At 40.9% G+C, this 22,932-nt stretch overlaps 1 protein-coding gene across 3 annotated transcripts in view; it reads left to right on the top strand.

Moving 5' to 3' along the window:
• LOC148012546 (putative histidine kinase 4) overlaps positions 1 to 22,932 on the top strand; it is a 62,679-nt gene that overhangs the window by 12,200 nt on the left and 27,547 nt on the right. For all 3 annotated transcript variants that reach the window (XM_087668842.1, XM_087668844.1, XM_087668843.1), the window contains exons 5-9: positions 7,531 to 7,652; positions 9,564 to 9,789; positions 11,207 to 11,315; positions 12,076 to 12,610; positions 13,367 to 14,027. In XM_087668842.1, the coding sequence (XP_087524968.1) occupies positions 7,531 to 7,652; positions 9,564 to 9,789; positions 11,207 to 11,315; positions 12,076 to 12,610; positions 13,367 to 14,027 (1,653 nt within the window). The remainder of the gene's footprint in view (positions 1 to 7,530; positions 7,653 to 9,563; positions 9,790 to 11,206; positions 11,316 to 12,075; positions 12,611 to 13,366; positions 14,028 to 22,932) is intronic.

The following is a 22,932-nucleotide window of genomic DNA, read 5'->3' as shown; positions in this document are numbered from 1 at the left end:
CAATGATATGGTCACCAACCACCGCCAGATGATGTCTAAAGTTTGATCAAAGACCCAACAGACCTTGGAACAGCTCACTGCTCTTGTTGCTCAGTTAGTGACCGCTTCATCCCAAGAGAAGACCAATGACTCTAGACATGAGTCTAGACGCCCTCCACATCAGGAACTGTCGCATGGACCACAGGGTATACTTGGTGCTAAGGGAATTTCCCCTTCTACTTATGAGATCGGGGAACCCTCTCATACGCAAGATGAGTCCCTATTGAATTCCCCTGTCCACCATGCCGGCAACATTCCCTTGAGGCCTTCCCCCACCTTGGGTCGAATTTCACCCGCTCTACCTAGGAGCCCCCATGCACCACATATGAATCAGCCCCATCAAGGACAATATGGTACAAATGGCCAGCCTGGCAATCATGGACAGCATGGCTATAATGGACAACATGGGTTAAATGCACCACAAGGGATGTATGGACAGCAGGGCATGTATGGCCGCCACGGGATGCATGGACAACAAGGATTTCATGGGCAGCATGGCCCCTATGATTTGCATGACAAGGTCATTCTCACAAAGTACAATGGGTGATCCCCCTCACCATCTGACCTGGAAGAATGGACGTCCAAGTTGGAGTCTTACTTCAACATCTACCCCCGCACTGATGAGCAGGAAATACTTTTTGCTTCTCTCCACTTGGAAGGTTTTGCCCACACTTGGTGGCGCTATATCAATTGGGAGAATCAACAGTTCATTGATTGGGAAGATTTCAAAATGCATATGGTCCAAGGTTTTGTGTCCCCTGTGGAAAAAGAACGGTTGGCAAGAAGATGGTACACTCTTGACTAACGTAACCTCACTGTACGTGACTACACCAATCAATTCATGAACTTGACCATGTATGTGGAAAGCATCAGTGACGACGCTAAATTGCACAAGTACATCTATGGGTTGAAACCGAGTCTATTAGCTGATTTCATAGCCCAAAAACACACTACACTCTTTGATGCAATCGAACTAGTTGAGAGATATGCAAGAAAGTACCGTAAGAATGAGCATTTTCAGCAAGGTGTTGGACGTCCCCGCATCCCTTCATGATCAACCCCATACGGAGGTGGTTTTCGAGGCTCTTCTATGCCTAATAACAGCCCCAAAGTACCCACTTACCCCGCCTTCCATGCTGAAAGGAAAATGGGCACTTTTGGAACAGCTTCGGGCTCTATTGCTAAAAATCGGTATGCTGAAAATAAACAGTCCACTGCATCACCGTCCCATGGATCCAGTAATCAACGGTTCATCTCCCCAGATGTTGTCAAGGAACGGAAAGAAAAGGGCCTATGCTTTAAATGTGGAGATAAGTACACTGCTGATCATGTCTCCAAATGCCCGTACAAGACGTCTAAGGTCAAAGTTCATAGCATGTATGTCATGAAAGATTGGCACAACGAGGAGGATGACCTGGCCATTGACCAGACTGAGCCCACGGAGGATGTTGATCATGAGCAGTTCTATGACCTGGAGGATGGGTTTCCCTTTGACCCGGGCGGTGCGCCCTCACAGATACTTGATTTAACATCCCATCCACCTCCCACTTCCCTTTGCTCGATCTCCTTGGATGCTTGGATGGGTTCGCGTAGCCCCAGTACCCTTCGCATTCAAGGCAGTATCAATGGGAAGCATGTTTTTATCCTTGTGGATAGTGGAAGCACTCACAGTTTTGTCAATAAATCAACCATTGACCAGTTGAAATGTATTCCTATGGCATTACACCACCCCCTAAAGGTCCAAGTAGCAAACGGAGAAGAAGAAATTAGCACACATGTACGTCTTGCAGTTCCCTTATGCTTGGCTGAAAATTATGTGGCACCGGTTGATCTAATTGCCCTCGATATGGGCCCCATTGCTGTTGTCTTGGGCTGTGATTAGCTGAAACAATTAGGGAAAATTGCTATGGACTTCTCTCAGCTTTACATGGAGTTTATGATGCATGGATAGCTTATCCACCTAGAGGGAGTTTGAGATCATGCTGATTTTCAGCTCATTACAGAAAAGCAACTCAAACGGGAGTTTAAGAAATGCTCACATATCTTTGTTTTGCAATTAAATAAGGACAATTTTGATCAGCCCTCCACAGTATCATATGACTCTGCCTTGGAGGCCTTACTTGAGGAATACAATGACTTATTTCGGATGCCTACATCCCTCCCTCCCAAGAGACAAGTGGACCACCCACTTGACCTAGAGCCCCATTCCAAGCCAGTGAATAAACCTCCCTATAGACTCTCCAAGTGTGAGCATGAAGAGGTTGCAAAGCAAATCAAGGAGTTACTGGAGATGGGTTTCATCGAATCGAGTTCTTCCCCCTATGTATCCCCTGTCCTCTTAGTCAAAAAGAAAGATGGCTCCTTTTGCATGTGTATTGACTACAGAGATTTGAACAAAATTACAGTGAAGAACCGCTACCCCATCCCACGGATTGATGATTTGCTGGATGAGTTAAAAGGGGCATGCTTTTTCACTAAGATTGACTTGCGCTCTGGCTACCATCAGATTCGTATGTGGGCAGGAGATGAGGTCAAAACGGCCTTCAGGACTGATCGTGGACTTTACCATTTTCTTGTGATGCCTTTTGGGTTGACTAACGCCCCTGCCACCTTTCAAAGCCTCATGAACAAAATCCTACAGCCCTTTTTGTTCAAGTTCGTGCTTGTTTTCTTTGATGACGTCCTCATTTACAGCAAGTCATCTATGGAGCACTTGACACACGTTCGGAGGGTGTTTGACATATTGAGAGAGCATCGACTCTTTACTAAGGAGAGCAAATGTATATTCATGCAAACATCTGTGGAGTACTTGGAATACATTGTGAGCAAAAATGGTACACAGGTTGACCCCAAAAAGGTGCAACGTGTTAAGGATTGGCCCACTCCTTCCACCACCACCTCCTTGCGTGGCTTCCTTGGTCTCTCCTCATTCTACAGACGCTTCATTAAGCACTATGCCACCATTGCAGCACCTTTGACTGATCGCTTGAAAAAAGAGTCATTCTTTTGGGATGCCACTGTGGATCATAGCTTCAAACAATTAAAGGACACGCTTACTTCAGCCCCCATCCTTGTTTGCCCTGACTTCTCTAAGCTCTTTACCATTCATTGTGATGCCAGTAGCCAGGGTATTGGTGCAGTATTGTTGCAAGAGTATGGTATGATTGTATTTGAAAGCCGCAAGCTTGATGAGAAGGAGATGCAAATGAATGTATACGACCAAGAGATGTTGGCCATTCTCCATGCCATCAAGAAATGGCACCACTATTTGTATGGCAGCCGCTTCCAAGTGAAAAGCGATTACCGAGTCCTCCAATACTTCTTGACTCAGTCTAGACTCCTAAGCAAAGGCGATGGGTGGCAACCTTACAGAACTATGACTTTGACATTTCACACACGCGGGGCAAGGATAATATAATGGTTGATTCTCTCTCTCGAATGTGGGCATGGAAAGTGTCATCTATCTCAGAATTGCACAGTGATTGGGTTGAAGAGCTCCAGGAGGCTTCCTTGTTAGATGATCATTTTAGCCACATATTTCAGAAATTACAGCATGGGGTTATAGCTGAAAACTCCCAATATCAGCTCAAGCATGGCCTTATTTGGTCCCATGGCAAGATTGTCATCCCACACACTTCCCCCTTCACGCAAAAGATCATGGAAGAAATGCATTCTTGCCCCACTGCCGGTCACTTGGGTGTTTTCAAAACATATGACAGGATTGCCAAGAGCTTTCATTGGAAAGGCTTATCGAGGGACGTCAAGGACTTTGTGACCAAATGTGTTTCATGCCAACAGAACAAGGATAGTATACTCAGGCCCGCTGGCCTCTTGCAGCCTCTCCCTATTCCTGAAGGAAAATGGATTCACATTACAATGGACTTTATCACCGGCCTTCCCGTGACTAAGAAAGGGTGGAACAATATCTATGTGGTAGTTGATTGCCTCACCAAAGCTGCCCACTTTATCCCCACTAAGGTCCAATATACTGCCTCTCAGGTGGCCACTCAGTTTATGGAAAATGTCTTCAGGTTGCATGGCTTACCATAAGTCATAGTACATGATCGGGATGCAAAGTTTATGAGCAACTTTTGGCAGACAGTTTTCACCTCCATGGGGACCAAGCTTGCTCCATCCATTGCATACCACCCTCAGACTGATGGCCAAACTGAGAGAGTGAACAAATGGCTTGAGACATACTTAAGGCATTTTTGCCATGATGTACAGCACAGTTGGGATATGTAGCTTCACTTGGTTGAGTTTGCATATAATAACTCCACACACTCTAGCATTGGAGTTTCCCCTTTTGAGGCCTTATATGGGTATAAGGTTTCCCTTCCTACAGTCTTATTTACTGATAAGATCAATCCTCAGAGTCAAGCTGAATTGGATCGCATGCAAGCTTTACTTCAGCAATGCAAAATGAATCTTCAGAAGGCCCAAACACACATGAAACTCTATGCTGATGAAAGACGTAGGCATTTGGAATTCCAAGAAGGGGAATTGGTCCTTTTGAAAGTGCCTAAGTCCCGCTACTCCATCCTCAAAGAGGGCAGCAGTAACAAGCTAGCCCACCACTTCTATGGCCCATACCGCATCCTGAAGAGAGTTGGCGACTTAGCCTACCGCTTAGAACTTCCCCCTACCACCAAAATCCACAATGTGTTTCATGTCAGTCAGTTGAAACCCTTTGTAGGCTCCTCAGTGGACTATGTGGAAGAACTTCCCTCCATCAATAAAGAAAGCATCACTCAATATGTTCCTGAAGCAATCATTGGGCAGCGAGATAAGCACTTACGATCCCGATCCATCAAAGAATACCTCATCAAATGGCAAGGCCTACCCTTGGAAGAAGCCTCTTGGTGCCCAGCAACCATCCTCGATGAATTTCCCTACCTCTGTGAACCCCAACGGCTGGAAGACTAGCCGGTCATGCCCAAAATTGCCCACTTCCCGCCCGCAGACTGCACACTGTTTTAGAACAGTTTTGTACTTACTCAAATCACATGGATGTGCATTCTACATAAGCTAAAAGTACTCGTCATAAGCTCCGTTTCGACATATAGTACGCCCCATTTGGAGCCACCTATCAAAAGTTATGACCAGTTTACTTCAGCTGACCGGTTCAGCACTGCATGCTGTCCCTAGTCTCTCCACACCTATTCTTCATTGTCAAAGGGCTCTGAGTAGTACTCTGCAACCCTCCCTTAGCCCACCCATCACTCCCCTCTGTATCTCCTTGTTTTTGAGGGCAAAAAACCTTTCAAGTGGGGATGGATTGTAACAAGCGGGATACACACCGACTAGGGTTTAGACACCCCGTCACACTGACCGGGGTATTTAAGGTGTAAGAGCCCCAGATTAGGGCAACCGGTTATTATCAAGATCACACTCTTCACCTTCACCTCCAGCTTCCATGGCTTCCTTCTCCTTTCTCTCCTCTTTTCTCTCATTCTCTCTCCTCTTCTAGTCTTCTTCCTTCTTCTTCTTATTCTCTTTCTCGCTCCTCAGCTCTCCTTCTCTCTCCCCTCATCTTCTTTCATTACAAGAAATTTGGAGACTATTGGTGAGATGCGCAAAATACTAGAGCATCCATTTGGGAATTTATTGAAACATCTTTCTTATTAGCTGAAAGATTACAAAGAAAGTGGATTGTCAATGAATTTTGAACTTTTAGCAGTGCAAAGTCAAACTGAAGGACATCATCAACTTTCTGAAGGTTATGCGATTGTGGTTGTCTCTAGAGACATGTCACCATTTAATTGAAGGAGATGACTGTGTGGTTGCATCTAGTGAAAGTGCAAGTAGTTATAAATTCAGCCATATGTAGTTTTGATATTTTAGATACCTTATTATATTCATGGTTATTTTCGGTTGTGGATCATGACTCCTCCAGGATGTCCACATGTGGAATACTCAGGGGGAGAGTCAGTCAGCCATTAGAAGGAACATACCTGAAAAAGTGTAGGATTAATGTATATTTGAAACATTGAGTGTATACCTGGGTGCCTATGTTGCATGCTTGTTTACACTAAATGCTTATTATGCTCATGAGGTACCAACTAGTCTTGGCATCCATGGGATGGGGATGGGTGTAAGGCTTTTGAAGCAGGCCTGAGATTGTGTGGTGGATAAAGCATCTCAAGGAGCATAGTGTCTGCAGAAGCATATACGAGCTCTTTGAGTGGAAGTTTATGCTATTTTACTGAGGTAGACAACATGATTTTGATACCATTTTTGATGGGGTGTCATGGATGCTTGTGGAAATAGGACTAGGTTTCAGGACGGGGAACAAGATCAATTCATGGGAAATATGTCTATGTTTTCATATGGAAACAAGTCTTATGTTTATGCAAGCTATCCTAATGGGAAGGACATGGTTTGGTATAGCCTTATTGCTATTGGAACAGGTTGCAATCCATGTTTGAGATGGTGAGTTACAATAACCATAATGAAAAGTTATGTAATGAGATTTGTAGAAGAATGCACATATCTTTGCATAAAGGTCTCATTCAAAAAGAGCTTTCATATGGTATCTATATTGGGAGATTCGAGATTTTAGGAGCCTTGGATTGGCCTTCAAATGCTAGTAAAAGATAGTTATGGTGTTTCAAAAAAAGGTAAGTTTGTGTCCTTTCCTTACTGCTGCACGATTCTTATATGATGTTACTGTGGTACATTTTCTCAAGTTGTTCTTGAAGATGGCAGTCCTCATCGATGAGTCCTAAACCATGCCTACAAATTGAGTGCCTCTGTTCACTCATAGATGAGTAAGCCTTATGAATATATTTTCGTCTCCCGAATGCTAGATAATATGCAACTTTTCTTGTCATCTTATTTGCTTCATTTCTAATGTACTAAATAGTTGTACAATGGGTTCTAGTTCTTTCGGATACTGGCACTCAGCTTGTGTTGATCCCCTATCATATGTAGATGTAGACTAAAGAATCTCTGCTTAGTAAACATTTTCGTATTATTTGTTTTTCTTCAATAATTTGTGTACCCATAACACACTCAAGCACAAGAGAATCCATATTTCTAGGTCCATATGGATATTATTTGGGAAGGTGAATCACAATATGAATGCCAGGAATGTGACATGTCTCATGGTCAAATTCTGACATTTATACCAGTGGGGCCTTGGATTGTCATCTGAACCTTTTGCTTCTTGGAATGTGCATGCCTGAATGCTTTAGGATGATCAATTATTTCAGCTTGTGTTAAGCAATGGCCATCTCATGTAAATTGCATGGGTAGCTCATGTATTGCAAGGTGTTCTTTCAGGTTTTGGACTAGAGGTATTAACTCGTTGCCTACTACCTTTAGGCCAGCTTTTCATATTTTAGGTAATGAGTCAGGGCATAACCTAGCAAACACAGGGAATCAGAGAAAATGAATGTCCTATTAAGAGTACCTGGTCTTTGATTTCAACATTCTTTGATCTCAAAATGTGTATAACAGGCTGTTGTTATCGTCCTGTGTTTTCTGTAGGTCCAAGATCGCACAAAAGAGCTTGAGAAAGCAAACCGTGAACTACAGGTTTCACAAGCAGCAGCAGAGGAAGCAAGCAGGGCAAAGTCTGAATTTCTTGCAAACATGAGCCACGAAATACGGTAATGAATTCTCTTCACATGGGACATTATTTAACAGGGTATAGACTCAGTCAGTGCGGCAAATACTTTGATCTATTGTACTTTTATGATATAACTATTATTATGATTAACACTTCTTTACAATTGATAAATGGCTGACATTTTTCCTTTGCAGTTGTTCAGTGTTTATTGTCCCGTCTTTATATCATGGCTGCCCATATGCATTTGTGGAAATTACACTTCATTTTTTCGTGACATGAAAGATATCTTATGAGCATTGGAGCGCACAGTTGGCTCTTAATGCTGCTTGAGATTTCTCCAATCTTGCCCTTTGGACCTTTTATGCGGTGGGAACAACTCAAAGGCAGAAGATAGTAGAAAGCAAGTGCACAAAACATGAAGCAGGACATACTTGAGGGCTTACTTAGATATACTTGGTAATTCTGTAGAGATCCTGTAAATACGGGGTACATGTACATGCTGTAATCAGTTTGAAATTCCCACTCCTGGGCTCAATGTGCAGCCACGAAACTCATTTTGCAGCCTGAGAATTTTTGCACACACATCCCTTAAGTGGACAGGCAGGAGAGAGATAAAATGGTGCTCCATAAGCTGTTTCTGTGACAGTCTGCAGGAACGGATGGAAGAGCAATCACAAAGGCACCTTGGTTTGTTTGACTCTGATGCCCCCAACCTGCTGGTGCACTTTTTGCATGCTGTTCCTTTTAACAGTCCTAGAAAAATCCTCTACAAGGCTAATTCTTAGGAGAGTCCCTTTGTCTGACAGCCTAAGCTCAAGCATTAGCAACAATAGCAATTATGGCTCTAATTTGACCATCAATGTAAGACTTGGAGACATGAAAGGGCTCAATGATAATGACTGATGAGCCAGTAGGGAGTCAGATGTTTACTTCCAAATTCAAGGTGGAAGTTATTCTGATGTTTACTTTCAAATTCAAGGTGGAACTACTCCTTAGCAGTGGCAAGTTAAAACACCTTGGAAGTCATATTTTCTATTTTGAAGATCTCCATCGAGGAATGAGGACGCAAGATGCCTTCTGTTTCTTTTTTGGAGGATATGAAACCTCCAATGGGATGCTAGCACCATCACTTACTACATAACCATAACCTGGGCCTTGCAACACTTAAGTCAGTTTCAAGTGCCAGGAAATCATTGTGTCAGGAACTTTTAAGCATTTCTTTTAAGGTAATTTCTTATTAAAAAGATTCCCTGCCAGTAGCATTGGAAATTTCCATGGATCAATAAAGGAGATTATCTGGCTGCCTTTCATCTTGGACAGTCAATGATAAATCAGAAATACCTAGCATAATTGGCTTTGGAGGAGAGCTTGTCATTGGAAAGCTGTCTAGTATTGTTGCTTTTTGACCTCTGATGGGTCAATGGCCAGTAAGTGTCATTTTTGGTTCTAATATAGCTCAATAAGTGAAGTAGGGAACCAGTGATATCCAACTGTGATTTGTGTGAATGCTCTGGAGCTCAGCTGATTCGTTAGTTTGTCTTTGTTTGTGAGTGAATTTGATGGGGGATTGAATGTGTAAAACTTGTACCAGCTGAACAGACTTCTGCTGTGAGCAAGTAGTTGATGCACTATTGTCATTTCAGTGCTGATCAGTTTAGATAGGTTTTACTGTGTTAAATAGCTGTTTAGATGCTTTGAACTGCATCAGATGGCCAGTTATGCTATATCCTTATCGAGCTCAATCAGGATAAAACATTACCTCTTCATCATTCGGAGTTGCAGATGCATTTTGTGAAGAGCCAGTTATGTCGGAATCTGGACAATCAGGAAGCTAGAGAGTTTTACAGTTTGAAGTTTGTTGTATATAGTGATATTCAGTTCTAAAGATTGCTATAAATCTGGTTTGTGGAAAGCTCAAAACTCAACCTTTAGTCTCTACGTTGAATTGCAGGACTCCTATTCATGGAATTATTGGAATGGCATCTTTGGCATTGGACACTGACCTTACAGATGAACAAAGGGAGCATCTTGAAACAGTTTCACAGTCAGCTGATTGCCTCTTGCATATTGTGAATGCAATCCTTGACCTGGCAAAAATTGAAGCAGGGCGGCTAGAGCTTGAGCATGTTCCGTTCAATCTTTCTGAAACAATAGGCTCAACAATGAAGATGCTCCAGGTAAAATCTTATTTAGTCACGTCTCTGTCTTTAAAAGGTTCCTAGGTGCAAATAATAATCTCTCTCCAGCAATCAATGGAGCCATGGCCATTGTTGTCTGATAGTCCTTGGTAATGGCACATATAAGTAACATCCTGCCTCCCAAGGATAACAAGCTAAGAGAAAAAATGATAGTGAGAAGATGCTAACAGTGGAGGCCACCTGTAAAGGCTAATACAATGTTATAACTTTCTGAGCATGAAACGTTAAAACTCTTTTGTAATGCACAAAGGCCCTGGATTCTCATGCCTTCATTCAGAGTCCCTGGGTGTGCAAATGGAAAATGACCTATAGCAAGGCAAATAATGTACCTGTTATATATGCTGGTATGTTCATTGAAACATCTGTAATCCTTTTTGACCGTTGGTTCTGTTATCCACAAGCCGTATCATACATGTATGATGAAGAAGTGAACACAAAGGTAGAATCGTATTAATTTTTTGCGATATATTTTGTCTTTAGAAAAATTATTATTAAAGGCAATAGAGGATGGCTGCGGGAGAACCAGATCAGCTGGCTTGGTAAAGACAAGGCAATTGGTGATCTGGCTTTGGGGTCATTGTAGCCTGTGCTGCTCAGCATCAAGCACTCAACCTCAACAAACATCCAGTTTTCCATCAAGATGCCTTCAATCTTGAAGATAGTAGTATGTTGCCTAGTGAAAACAATGGCCCAGAAAGTGCCAGATCAGGTTGTGTTAGTATAATGATGATAGGAGACATCTCGATTAGTGAAAATGTTTTGAGCAGATGGATCAGGGTGTTTTACTAACACAAAAATAGAAGGTACTTCAACTGGTGAAAATGATTTGATCAAAACCTCCATAGATGAATGCAATGCTTATCAGAGAAAGCTGGGGCAGCTTATTAATGAAGATGATACAAATGATGATCTTTGCGAAAAAGGAAAGGGATCAACTCCTAAACACGAAGAACAATATCTGGTCATTTCCTAATCCTCTTAGCATTTCCTTGAAGTTTCCCTTATAGCCTCTAAAGGATTGGTTAAATAAGCCAGATGGTTGAGATGCTGTTTGTAGGAGTTGCCCTTGGTTGCTTAATTTCCTACCTACACCTCTACACATATGCCGAGTTTCTATGCAATTGATGGCTCTGTCTGTCGTTGGCCTACTAGTTGGAGAAAAGTTCAACATGGCCATAAAGAGCTGTAAAGTGTGTGCGCGCGTGCACACACACACACAAAGGGGGAGAGAGAGAGAGAGGGATGAGTTGGATGCCAATGCTTTTGTTATGGATGTCGTTTACCATTGTTTCAAAATTTTTTGAATATACTTTACAATGAAGTCTATTCTCCTTGTAATTAGTGTTAATGAACAGTGGTAAATGCAAAATGTGTGTGTGTGGACTTCGACTCGCAGGTACGAGCCAGACAAAAGCATTTAGATTTGTCATGGGAGGTGTCAAAAGAAGTACCTGTTCATCTTGTTGGTGATGCTGGGCGTTTGCAACAATGTATTCTCAATCTTGGTATGCTTCTGTAATGCGGCAAAATATTTTTTGTTTTTTTGTTTTTTGGTGCGATTTTCTAACCAAATATTTTGCTTCTCATATACACTCTCTCGTAATGAACATTTTATGTTTACCAAATTTTCACTGCTTAGTGGAAGGGGAATCAAAGGTAATTGCACACGGGATGTGCTTCTTAAAGCTCTTAATAATTTGATGCCAATGCGATGTGCACTGGATATAGAAACCATTGATATTCTCATAATTAAAGATCTCTCTTTTCAGTAAGGCACTCCGGTTTTAAATGATGTACTGTATACAATGAGTTTCCCGCTCAACAACTCTTGCTTAAATGTTCTGTTGAATTGGGGTTAAATAGCACTTCAAAAAGTGCTGTGTTTACGTGTACATGAGCCTTTGTTTAGCATCACGAATCAAAATGCCCTTGATTTTTCAACAAACGTGATGGGAAACAGGCACTTTAGATGGGGAACTAAGCTGAGGCTAATAAGGGTTGACATGCTAGTCTATGTTCTGAATTACGTTTGGCTTTTAACTCGATTTCTAACTTTGAAACTTTTGGACATCATGGTTACATCAAAGTACAAACTTTATAACATTGTAATTCCGTTTCATGTACTGCAGAGATGCAAGTGTTGCAGAGTTTATTCTATTACTGTATAATCCTATGTTGTAGGTGCACGTTTCAGACAATCTTCATCAGCAGTGTCACTGTTTCCTGGTATGTGAAACCTGATTGTGCAACTATTATATGCTGCAGTTGGTAACGCAATCAAGTTTACTCAAGAAGGATCAGTCTTTCTCTCAGCAAAACTGTATGAAGAGGAGCCTTACAATGAAACCAGTGTAAGAGCCAGTGTGAACTCAAGTGTACACGAGAAAAGGATGAGTACATTCCCTGCTGTCAACAGGGACAATTCAAAGTGCTCTTTAAAAAGTTTGGTGCAAGGTGTGGTGAACCAAGACTTCCTTCAAGCTGAGGGAAATAGTGACTGTGAAATTGTTGAAAGATGCAGTACTGATCAGCAAAGAACCTGTAGAGCATCTTTCTCTGAAATAGCAAGAGTCTCTTCAGCATACAGAGTATCTTGGTCCAAGGAAGCAGAAAGTGTATGTCTTCATGACAGCAAGGTGGATGATGATAAGAGGCTGGCTTTATTATTTTCAGTTAGTGACACTGGAATTGGCATCAGTGAAGAAAAGCAAAGGGAGGTCTTCAAAGCTTTCTCTCAGGCAGATAGCTCAACAACTAGGCTATATGGGGGAACTGGATTAGGATTGAGTATTGTGGAAAGGTATTTTTTAGTCTCACTTAAGACTTGATGCCATACTTCTACTTTAGCAATGCTTTTACAGAAATGTATTGTTGTCAAAATTGAATCTCATTGCATGAAGCTGCCAGATACATGCTTTGAAACTATCTTCTAGATCTTACCAAAAGTTTGCAAGGTTAATAACGCATCATTTTAGTGAACCTGTTAAGTTTGATTAGTCACTTCCTACTTGTACTTAAGAGATTCTTCTGATCTCCACCTCATCTGCCAGCCACTTGTGCCATGGATATCTTTTACACATCTTCATCTGTAACAGCTTTTGAAAATGCCAGATTAGTGAAGAAATGTCATTATTCTGAACATAGCAGGAAATTCAGGCCACAAAAGTTTAATTCCAGTCACTTATTTTACTGAAGTTTGTTATGTTGCATGAACCAATGGACAACGAGCAAGTATGGAGTATAGCTGCATGAATCTGACTCGTTCTGGAATGTTGAGGAAGCTTCACTATCCCAGATAAACTAAATGTTTTGAACTCAAATTTGTGAGGTCCTAATGAAGCTAGTGATATAGTAACCTCAGCAGTTATAGAGTCATTCATAACAACATTTCATCAGTCCATACTCTATAGTGGTATCTTTTTTATTATCAAAACCTGTAGAACCACTAAATTGATGAGTAGTTTGAGTTTAAACTGGCTGTCATAGCAGAGCAACTGTATGCTTTCTTTGCACTCAATTTATGGTCTAATCGTGTTCTATTATTAACTGTGAGCAGATTGGTTGGTATGATGGGTGGCCGCATTTGGCTTGAAAGCCAGCTAGGAAGAGGAAGCACCTTCTATTTCATTGCTCGATTTGACAAAGGGGATCCTTGTAAGTGCAAACTTGAGGACAGAAGGAATCTCACAGAAAGATTTGGAGATGTCTTGCTTCAGAGGTATGTCAGCCCACAGAAAGTATCTCACAATTACAGGAGAAACAGTTCTGCAAGTCTGGGTGCTGGTGGTATGCAGTCGGAAGTTGCTGCTTATGTGCCATGTTCTGGATTATTAAATGGCGAAGGAAGACAGAGTGGAAGCAGTGAAGTATTGTTTGAAGCAGAAGATACAAGAAATAGCTTTAACAGATCTTCAGATAACAGACAGGAGATTATACCTGTCAGTTTGGATGAACATAAGGCCTATAAGACGGCTGCAAAGGTTGGATACCAACCTGAGCAGTCAGTACATAGTGATCCGATTGATATTGAGAGTGAAGGCTTTTTTAAGGGATTGAAAGTGCTACTTGCGGAGGATAACTTAGTTAACCAGAAAGTTGCCTGCCAGCAGCTGAAGAAATTTGGAACTGAAGTAGATGTTGTGTGTGATGGACAACAGTGCCTCAAAGCTCTTCAAACAGATCGTGACAAATACGATCTTATTCTCATGGATGTACAGGTATCTTCTTTCAGTCAATACAAATCTGTCTGGCAAAGACTTTTTAAAAGTTTTAAAAGGTTTTCAAGCGTTCAGAACTAGTTGGCTTGGAAATGCTTCCTACTTGTCCATGGAGGCTTTGATGCCTAAGAGTTTAGGTGCTGATCTGTCTTCAATATAGAATAGCATAAGCAACCAAACAAAAAAGCGCAAACTAACTAATGTGAAAGTGCGATAAGAGTAGAGGCATTTAAAGAATAAGAGTAGAGGCATTTAAAGACTTCAGACTTATGAAAGTCTTTTCCCATGGGCCTATTTATTGTTTAATTATTAATGGTTAGGATGTAAAACTTGTTAACTTATTTCTTCAATCACATAACTGTCACATGAAAGGGGCTAATCATACTTTTTCAGCACCCTTGCTTGAATGTGTGTGCTATGTATAGAAGTATTAAAAAGGAAACTATGGTAGTAGATAGGACTATCCATATGACTATCATTCTTGAAAACCTTTTTCTGCGACGTCCATTACTGAATGGTTTAGTAGGTAGGGCTATGCACATGACAGCCATGCTTGAAATTAGTCCAATTTCTAACGCATTAAGTTTTGAACTTTTGGGTCTTTCTCTTGGATTGAATCATCATATATTAGCAATCCTTGATTACTTTTGAAAATATACCTTATATTATATTGTCTTTGAGATATTTGGTGGAGTCTCGATTTCATTTTGGTAGCCTTTCATTTCATTGCTTTTGTGTTAAGAGACGTAACATGGTATGTAAGTGGTTCGTGTGCTCCTCCAATGACTTACTATAAATAAGTATGTCCTTGACGAAAACAACTATCCACTTTTTTGAGATATGGACAAAATAAAGCATTCGTTATTTGTTGGAAAGTTGTGTGAGTGCTAGTTAATCCACAAGGTAGAACAAAAAAGTGGGTGTCTATACAACATTGAAAACATAGTTTTCAGAACATCCTTTGAAGCTATCCATGTTTGATGGTATGGGGATCTAAGATTGATCTTGGTGAAATAGAGTGTAGTACAGAGTTGATGTATAAGATCATCCATTCTAGGCAATGGATATTAATGGTTACCTTATTGAGACCCTTATAAACTACATAGAAGCGTACTGTGCTATTCTATTTTTTTGCAAAGGCAGATGCACTCCACGGAGGCTCACTAGGTTTAATAAAGCCTGCAGATAATTGTTGAGTTGCCTAGCTATCTCACCTTCCTTTTTTGGGCTAAACCGATACAGTTGCTGAGAGATAGGATGGTTATCGATGATTCAATGATCTAATTCACTACGTGATAGTAGAAGTCTGTAAAGTAATTCGGATAGAAAAACATCAACTTACTCATGTAGAATTGGATCCAAATATTTACTCACGATTGAATTAGTATGAATGTTGTTATTAAAAGAAATTGAATGACATTGCGCCATAGTCGATTGAACTTTTTCAATAAAATAAACATAGGTAGCAACATTTGGATCATGAAAAGATCTATTAAATTTCAAAGTTGATATCACATGTATATTAGATTCAGTGACCTCGGAGGGTGAATAGCCATTGATCACATGATAGTGACCATCAAGTTCAGAAAAAAGTAAATGAGTTATAAAATCAATGTACAAAGAGGAAAATCTATCAAATAACCCTGGCATGCCAAGGAAGACATTGGCACAGTTGAAACTCATTGATTAAAAGTCTAGACACCCATGGTATTGTTGCATCAATAGATCCAATCTTGGTATAATTTGATCCTAATGATCCATAGTAAAGCCCTTTGTATAACAAACATGATATTTTCAATTAGCGGGTATCGTGTGGAGTCAAAGTCTTTCTACAAATCAAAAAGAAAGAAAATTGCAAGTAGAATTGTTGTTAAACAAAATTGTAATTGTTTGGTTGTTAATATAGCCACTGATATTAAAAAGATCATGATGGCCAAACACAATTTTATTTACAAAATAACCATTGCAACTACTTGTATTAACAAAGCAAACATCTATTGAAAATTCAAAAGAAATACTTGGAGCTTCCATAATATTTATTGAAGTCTTTGAAGTTGACTTTACCTTCTTCTTCTATGGACACACTTTGTCTTGACAAAAGTGCCTATTTTGATGGTATGTAAAAACAACGACCTTTAGAGTGATCTTTATTGTGAGTTGCCTTGCGCTTACCATCCTTCTTGCGTAACTCCGAAGGCGACTTATGACTTGCTAGTGGGTTAGAAGTTTTCTATAGCTTGAAGGTAGAGATAGCTTGATGGGATCCACTTGTCAATTGGTTGTTCCTACTCGTAGCCAAAGTATTATCAAAGTTTTCAGTGTACCATTAGATGTTCTCTAGAGAATGAAGGTTTATGGAGCATCTCGTTTTGGTAGTCTAGAGGCAACCTGAAGAAATAACGTATGTAGGGTAATGCTTATGGGTCTTTGAAGGCCTTTTGTTTTACGAAGGTCTTTAAATTCCTATGAGACAACCTGAAGAGATAACGTATGTAGAGTAATGCTTATGGGTCTTTGAAGGCCTTTTGTTTTGCGAAGGTCTTTAAATTCCTATGAATATATATCTAGGGTCTTCTTTTCCATGTCAAGTTCAAACAACTTGTAAAAATTTTCAATCCAATCATTGGTTATGAACTCCTTTTGAAAAACGGATTAAAAATCACCCTATGTCTTTGACTTGGGATGTAGCCTTGCCCACCAAGCATATGTGTTCCCTTGTAACATACTTTGTATCTCTCTGATACATTGAGCATCATCGAATTGATATAGATTGAAATAAGTTGTCCATTTGGCTAGCCACAGGTCAATGTTGGTCTCATCTCGTTCTGTCTTCTCCCCTTTAAAGGGATTTGGCTGCAATTGGAGAGACAATGTACTCATGGTTGGGGGCACAAACATAAAGTGGGGTGTACATAGCTTGGTTAATTGCTATTGCATGTCTTTGATTTGAGCTTGGAGAATTGCCACAAGGGATGATTCTACGTGAGACCTCGTGAAAGAAGATCCCTTGGGACAGTACCTGTGTGTGTGTTTGGGTTTGAGAGAAGCTGGTTGAGTATTCTCCATGTATCAAGGTTCGCTCATAGCCAATGCATTCAAAGGAGGTACGTTGTGAGAGGCCATGGTGTTGAAGAAACTGTAGGATGATATGAAAATAGTTTAATTGGAGAGGCAACGTCCTCATGGTTTGAGGCACAAATGGAAAGTGGGGAGTATGTAGCTTGGCCAATTGTTATTGCATGTCTTTAATTTGAGCTTGGAGAACCGCTATAAGGGACGATTCTATAGTAGACTTCATATAAAAAGATCCTTTGGGATGGTGCCCATGAGTGTGTTTAGGTTTGAGAGAAGCTGGTTGGGCATCCTCCATTTGTAGAGGTTCACTCATATTCAGTGCATCCAAAGGAGGTACTCTTTGAGAGGCCATGGCTTCGATAGAAAAAAGTAGTGTGAAGGGCGAAGAAAGGGAAAGAAAATTGTGAGAGTAATTATTTTGTGCATAAAAATAAAGTGCTTGAGAGAACTATGAGAGAATGCTGATTACAAGAACTATAGGATTGTGGGTGGGTTCAATCAGATGGCTATAGTCAGGCAGTGGATCGTTAAAGGTGTTAATCTTAACGTTATAAGGTCACTTAATCAAATTTCATTTCAAGTATTGGTTTAGAAAAAATTGTGAGGACATGGTTTGGAGATTTCTTTCAGAAGAGCATGTTCTCATCGCGGAGGAGCAGCCTTGATCTTCATAATGTAGATTTTCAGCCTACTTTTATACCTTGTACATGTGGTCCACAACTCATTTGACTTTCTTGAAAGCTAGGCGACAACATCCAGGACTAGGCGACTTTGTCCAGGCATTAGGTGGCCCCTATCTCTTGCGTTTTTTAGCAAATACAAATTTGTGCTTTGCAAGCTGTTTTTTTTTTGGTGCAAGCTTGCTTTTTTGCATAGGTAACAGCCTCTTGGTGCAGGCTATCCCTTTCTGGTGACAAGCAATAACCTTTCTTTGCTAAATGCAGCTTTATGGGTGATTACAAGATTAAAGATGTCTTACTAGCTCACAAGCCTTGATGAGTGAGAGGAGGAGCTTCTACTCGACACCTTTGATTTTTGGGCTCTTGTTTTAGATTCCATCCCCCGTCGTAAGGAGGATCCAATAGATCATACTTCTATGGACCAAGTAGCCTTGTGGGATTGGCTCAACTCTCGAGCTTGATCCTTTCTCTTTATGAGTTTGCAGGATTCTGTCTCTGTGCATATTCAATGTTGAAGGCGCGGTGGAAGTGTGAAAGAAGCTTGCATCTTTGTATCAGCACAAGACGTTTGTTAATAAGATTTCTCTAGAGAAGTTGTGGATGCTCAGTCTTGATGACTCCTCCTCTCTGAAGGAGCACATCACAAAAAGATAGGGGACATGAGGGGTGAGCTTGCCTCTCTTGGTCAAATGATATCATCTGAAGACATTGCTATGATCCTTTTGACTCAGCTGCCATCTCCTCGGTTCTTGATATCTTCTACACTAGCCTCCTCACATCGAGGACCCACGAGACACTCTCATGGGAGAAGCTTTCACCTCGTCTTTGAGCATGAAGAGCGACTTAGAGAGGTTGGGACTAGTGATTTTAGCTCCACCAAGGCATTTATTGTAGGTACAGGTGGAGGGAAGAAGAAGAAGAAGAAGTAGGAGAACAAGAAGGATGAGAAGAAGGAGAAGAAGCATAAGTGTCCACATTGTGGGAAAGCCACTCTTGTGAGGAAAAGTGTTGGTAAAAGTATTCCCATTTGAAGCCCAAGAAGAAGGATTCAAAGGATACAAAGGATGCCTTGGTGACGATAGAGTCTATCTTTGTGCATGTATTTGCCGAGGAGGATGTAACTTTTGCTTCTTTCGCTCAGGAGAAGCCTCGGCTTGTTGACAATGGGGCCTTTTTTCACATGACCTATAGATAGGATTGACCTCTAGATTTGAGTGCTAGAGAGGGCATAGTCATCACTGGTGACAATACCGTTCCTGTTTGAGGAGTGGGGACTATTCCTTTACTACAAGACAAGTAGTCTTCTTCGGCCAAAGTTCTCTATGTATCGGAATTAAGTTTTAACCTCTTGTTTGTTCATGGTCTCACATGACTTTGGTACCTTGCGTGGTCTATACACAAGATCATAGCAGCTAGGAAATATGCTTCTTTCAGTTTAAAACTGACGAAACGTTTTTGAGAGTGAAAAATGTGGTTTTTTTTTTTGGTGAGTTGAAACCCAAAACATGGTTTTTTTGACAAAAACAATTGGGCAATGTTACACATGATGATAATGATGATGTGTAATGACTCATGAGGGCTCAAGATTTTGAACGAGAAATTGGTTTTTTTGTGATTTTGTTTAGTTATTGGACTTTGTCAATCTAGTATCTATTCTTGTCTTCAGAGTCAATTATTATATGACTTGCAACTTGACTCAGTCCATATTGTAGATATGCTATTTACATACTTATTTCAATGTATGAATCATAATGTTTGAGCTTTGTAACATATTATTTTCAATTGACTCTATTATCACTCAAGCTCAATTGGCCATTCTTTGTTTAAGAGAGAGTTCCATAGAGGTTTAGAACCTCTTTCTCTAGTCAAAACTATTAAAAATCCCTATATAAAAAAACCCATGTTTCTTATTTTACCTCCTCTTGAAAGAAACTTAGGAAACACATTTCTAACATTTCGTTTCTAAACATTTTTGATGTTTCTGGCTGCTATGCACAAGATGCGGTGATAGTAGAGGATGAATCTATAGGTGTTGTTGTTTGGATAGAATCCGAGAAGGGTGAGCTTTATACGCTCATAGCCTTAGGCATGAGGTCTCCCCACGAGCTTGGTCTGCTTTGGCATGCTTGTTATGGTCATCTCAACTTTGATGCTATCCAATGGGCTTCTCGAAAGAAGATGGTGGAGGGACTTCTTGATTTCCCTCCTACTCATACTTTGTACTCTAGCTGTTTGAGGTGCAAGCATAGGCAGCTACATCCCCAGGTTGCCACTAGGAGGGTTTCTTTCCTTGCTTGAGTTGGTTCACACCAAGCTTTGTGGACCTATGGGCACAACCTCCCTTGGGAAGGTGAAGTATCTGATGCTGATTATAGATGACTTTAGTTATTATGCATGGTCTTACTTTTTGGAGTACAACAGTGAGGCATACTACCATTTTTGCAAGTGGAAAGTGTTTGTGGAGACACTTTCAAAGTTTGTGGCTTGCAAGTAGATAATAAAGGTGAGTTTACTTCTGACCTCTTTTCTCAGTTTTGCAAGGATCATGTCATTTGGGTGGAGTTTACCCATCTGAATACACCCTCATAGAATGGTGTGGTGGAGTGTGCGAATTGAACCATGTAGATGGCCCGATCGATGTTGGAGCATTGGGGTTTTCCTCATATCCTTTGGAGTGAGGTGGTGGCCACTGCAATATACATTCACAATTGCTCCCCGACTTATGTGTTATAGGACATGACTCCCTACAAGGCTTTCCTTGGTCGAAAACCTTCTGTGTCTCACGCATCCTCGGATGTGATGCATTTGTCCATGTGGACAAGAGGAGGAAGAGGAAGCTTGAATCAAAGTCCAAGAAACTCATCTTCATGGGCTATAGCACTACCACGAAGGGCTATCGACTCTACGACCTCGCGACATTAAAGCTTGAGGTGAGCAAAGATGCGATCTTCATTGAAACTTTGGTCTCTGAGGATCTTATTGATGGTTCTATTGCAAGTGATTCTGAGTTCTTGTTGGATTTGACTCATGTCTATGCTACGCTTACAGAGGAGTGTTGGTGATCCATAGTAGGACATTGGGCACTTTTTATTCTCTGTAAGAGAGGTTTTTGTCCCCGATCACATTATTCTCTATTTGTATATTTATGTCATAAAATTCGGTCACTTACCGCACTTTACACACTTTCGGGCGTGAATGCACCTTAAGGCATTTACACAACCCTAAGGTCTAAGGGCTATACTTTGTACTTTCACTTATACACTTGGAATTGAATCGTGTTCGAGCTGTGTCTATACTCTCACTCTCTCTACTGTCTACACTGTGTGTTGAGTTGATAGTTGCCATCTCCATCTTCAACATTTGGTATTAGAGCTCCTAGGTTCGCCAAGCTCCTTGTTAGCCCAGCTCAAAATTCATCAACTTAGCCTAGTCAGGCTTGCCCTGTCTAGTCCTGTGCCACGCTCGCCACCCTACGACGCAAGCGACCAAACATCTCAGCAGTTGTTGCTTGTAGCGCCGCCTGACTGCTCTGTAGTGGCCACCAGCTCCACCAGCTCCAGTGCCAGCTTCTACTGCTCCTCTAGTCACCGCCACCAGCTGAGTTGGTTTTGACATCCACCGGTCGTCTTCAGCTCATCTCGAATGTGACACGTGTATCTCATTATTTTATTCGAAAAATCAGAGCTACAACGAAGAGCTTCTACACAGAAAGGTGCATTTCTGCTTCAGCAAGTGTTTTTGAGTACAAATCACAGAAATGTCTTGGAATTCGGGTCAGAAAATTTGGGGCTTTTGCATGTTTGGCAGACATTGGCACCTATACTAAAGATTCGGTCTGAAATTGTCTGAAATTTTGCAATTTGGACAATTAAATTTTGGGGCTTTTGCATTTTTCGTGTTGCTGAGCTCTGTACATGCATTGGACAGCATGCTATTTGCTGAAATCTGTGGAAATGTCAACACATTGGACAATAGTGATCAAGTGTGACACAGTTTTGTCAATTGCAGCTTGGTGTTTGCTGCAGTTTCTGGAAATTTGCAGATTTGCAGGTTATTCCAGCTTTAGTTATTGCACTTGTGCCTTTTGGAAGAGTGACACTTATGATGGCCGATCAAGGAGAGAGTGATGTATTCACTTATGTATTTAAAGAGGATAGATTAGACGGCAATAAGTATTCTTCATGTTCCTTCATAATGAAGAATGTTATTATTGCTAAAAATCTTTGGGAGTATGTTAGTGGTGAAGAAGTCCGTCCTGGAGTTGTGGCTCTTGCAACTCCTCCCGAAGGAGGGCGTGGTCAATGGCAAGCTCCAACTTAGCCACTTTCCCAAAGAACAATGCATAGAAGGCTTGGAACACTCGGATGCCTAAGCATTGTCACTTATTGCATTGGCAATTCAGCGGTCCATAATCCTGCATATACGGTTTGCTACTTCTTCAAGAGTATCATGGCTTACACTTGAGCAAATGTTTGTTGGAAAAAATGAGACACATTTCTTTCTTGAAAGAGGAGCTTGAAAATGTGAAGATGGATGAAGGTGATGTTATGTAGGATCATCCTAACAAAATTCAGGACTTGCATGAGTTGTTGATGAATGTAGATGAGTATTATTATGATGCACAGATGATCTCTACTACTTTGAATTTCTTGCCACCTTCTTATTTGGCCTTTCATATGGCATTGAATCTCACAATGAAAATTTCTCCATAGCCACTTATCTTTCTTCAATTGGTTAGTTTGCTAACGAAAGAAGGGCAAACAAGGAAGAACAGTGGGGTGGATGTTATAGCCTTAGAACGGGCTTTATGGCAAGATAGAAGGGCAGGGGCAATCAATCTAGGAATGCTCTACAGAGTTCTAGAAGTTTAGGTACTTCATAGAATAATAAGAAGCAAGGGGCACACAAGCCAAGAAGAACGAGTGCCATTATTATAAAAAGCCAGGTCACTACATCACCGAATACAAGAAACGAATTGCCAAGGAGAAAAAGGAGGAGTCTGGGATGTCTGTTTATGATGCACCTTCTACTGCTACTGCTACAAAGTCTACGTCGTTTGTTGTTGACTGTGACTACTATTTTTACTCTTGTAGTTATGATTCTTCTTCGGCAAATAGAGCATTCAGCTCTATAGAGGATGCTAGCACTCG

Source organism: Lygodium microphyllum, chromosome 27 (genome assembly GCF_053477565.2).
Source record: "Lygodium microphyllum isolate KBCC chromosome 27, Lygodium_microphyllum_v1.1.10, whole genome shotgun sequence".
Classification (NCBI taxonomy): domain Eukaryota; kingdom Viridiplantae; phylum Streptophyta; class Polypodiopsida; order Schizaeales; family Lygodiaceae; genus Lygodium; species Lygodium microphyllum.
Note: the sequence above shows the minus strand (reverse complement) of the source record. Positions and strands in the feature narration are given on the sequence as shown.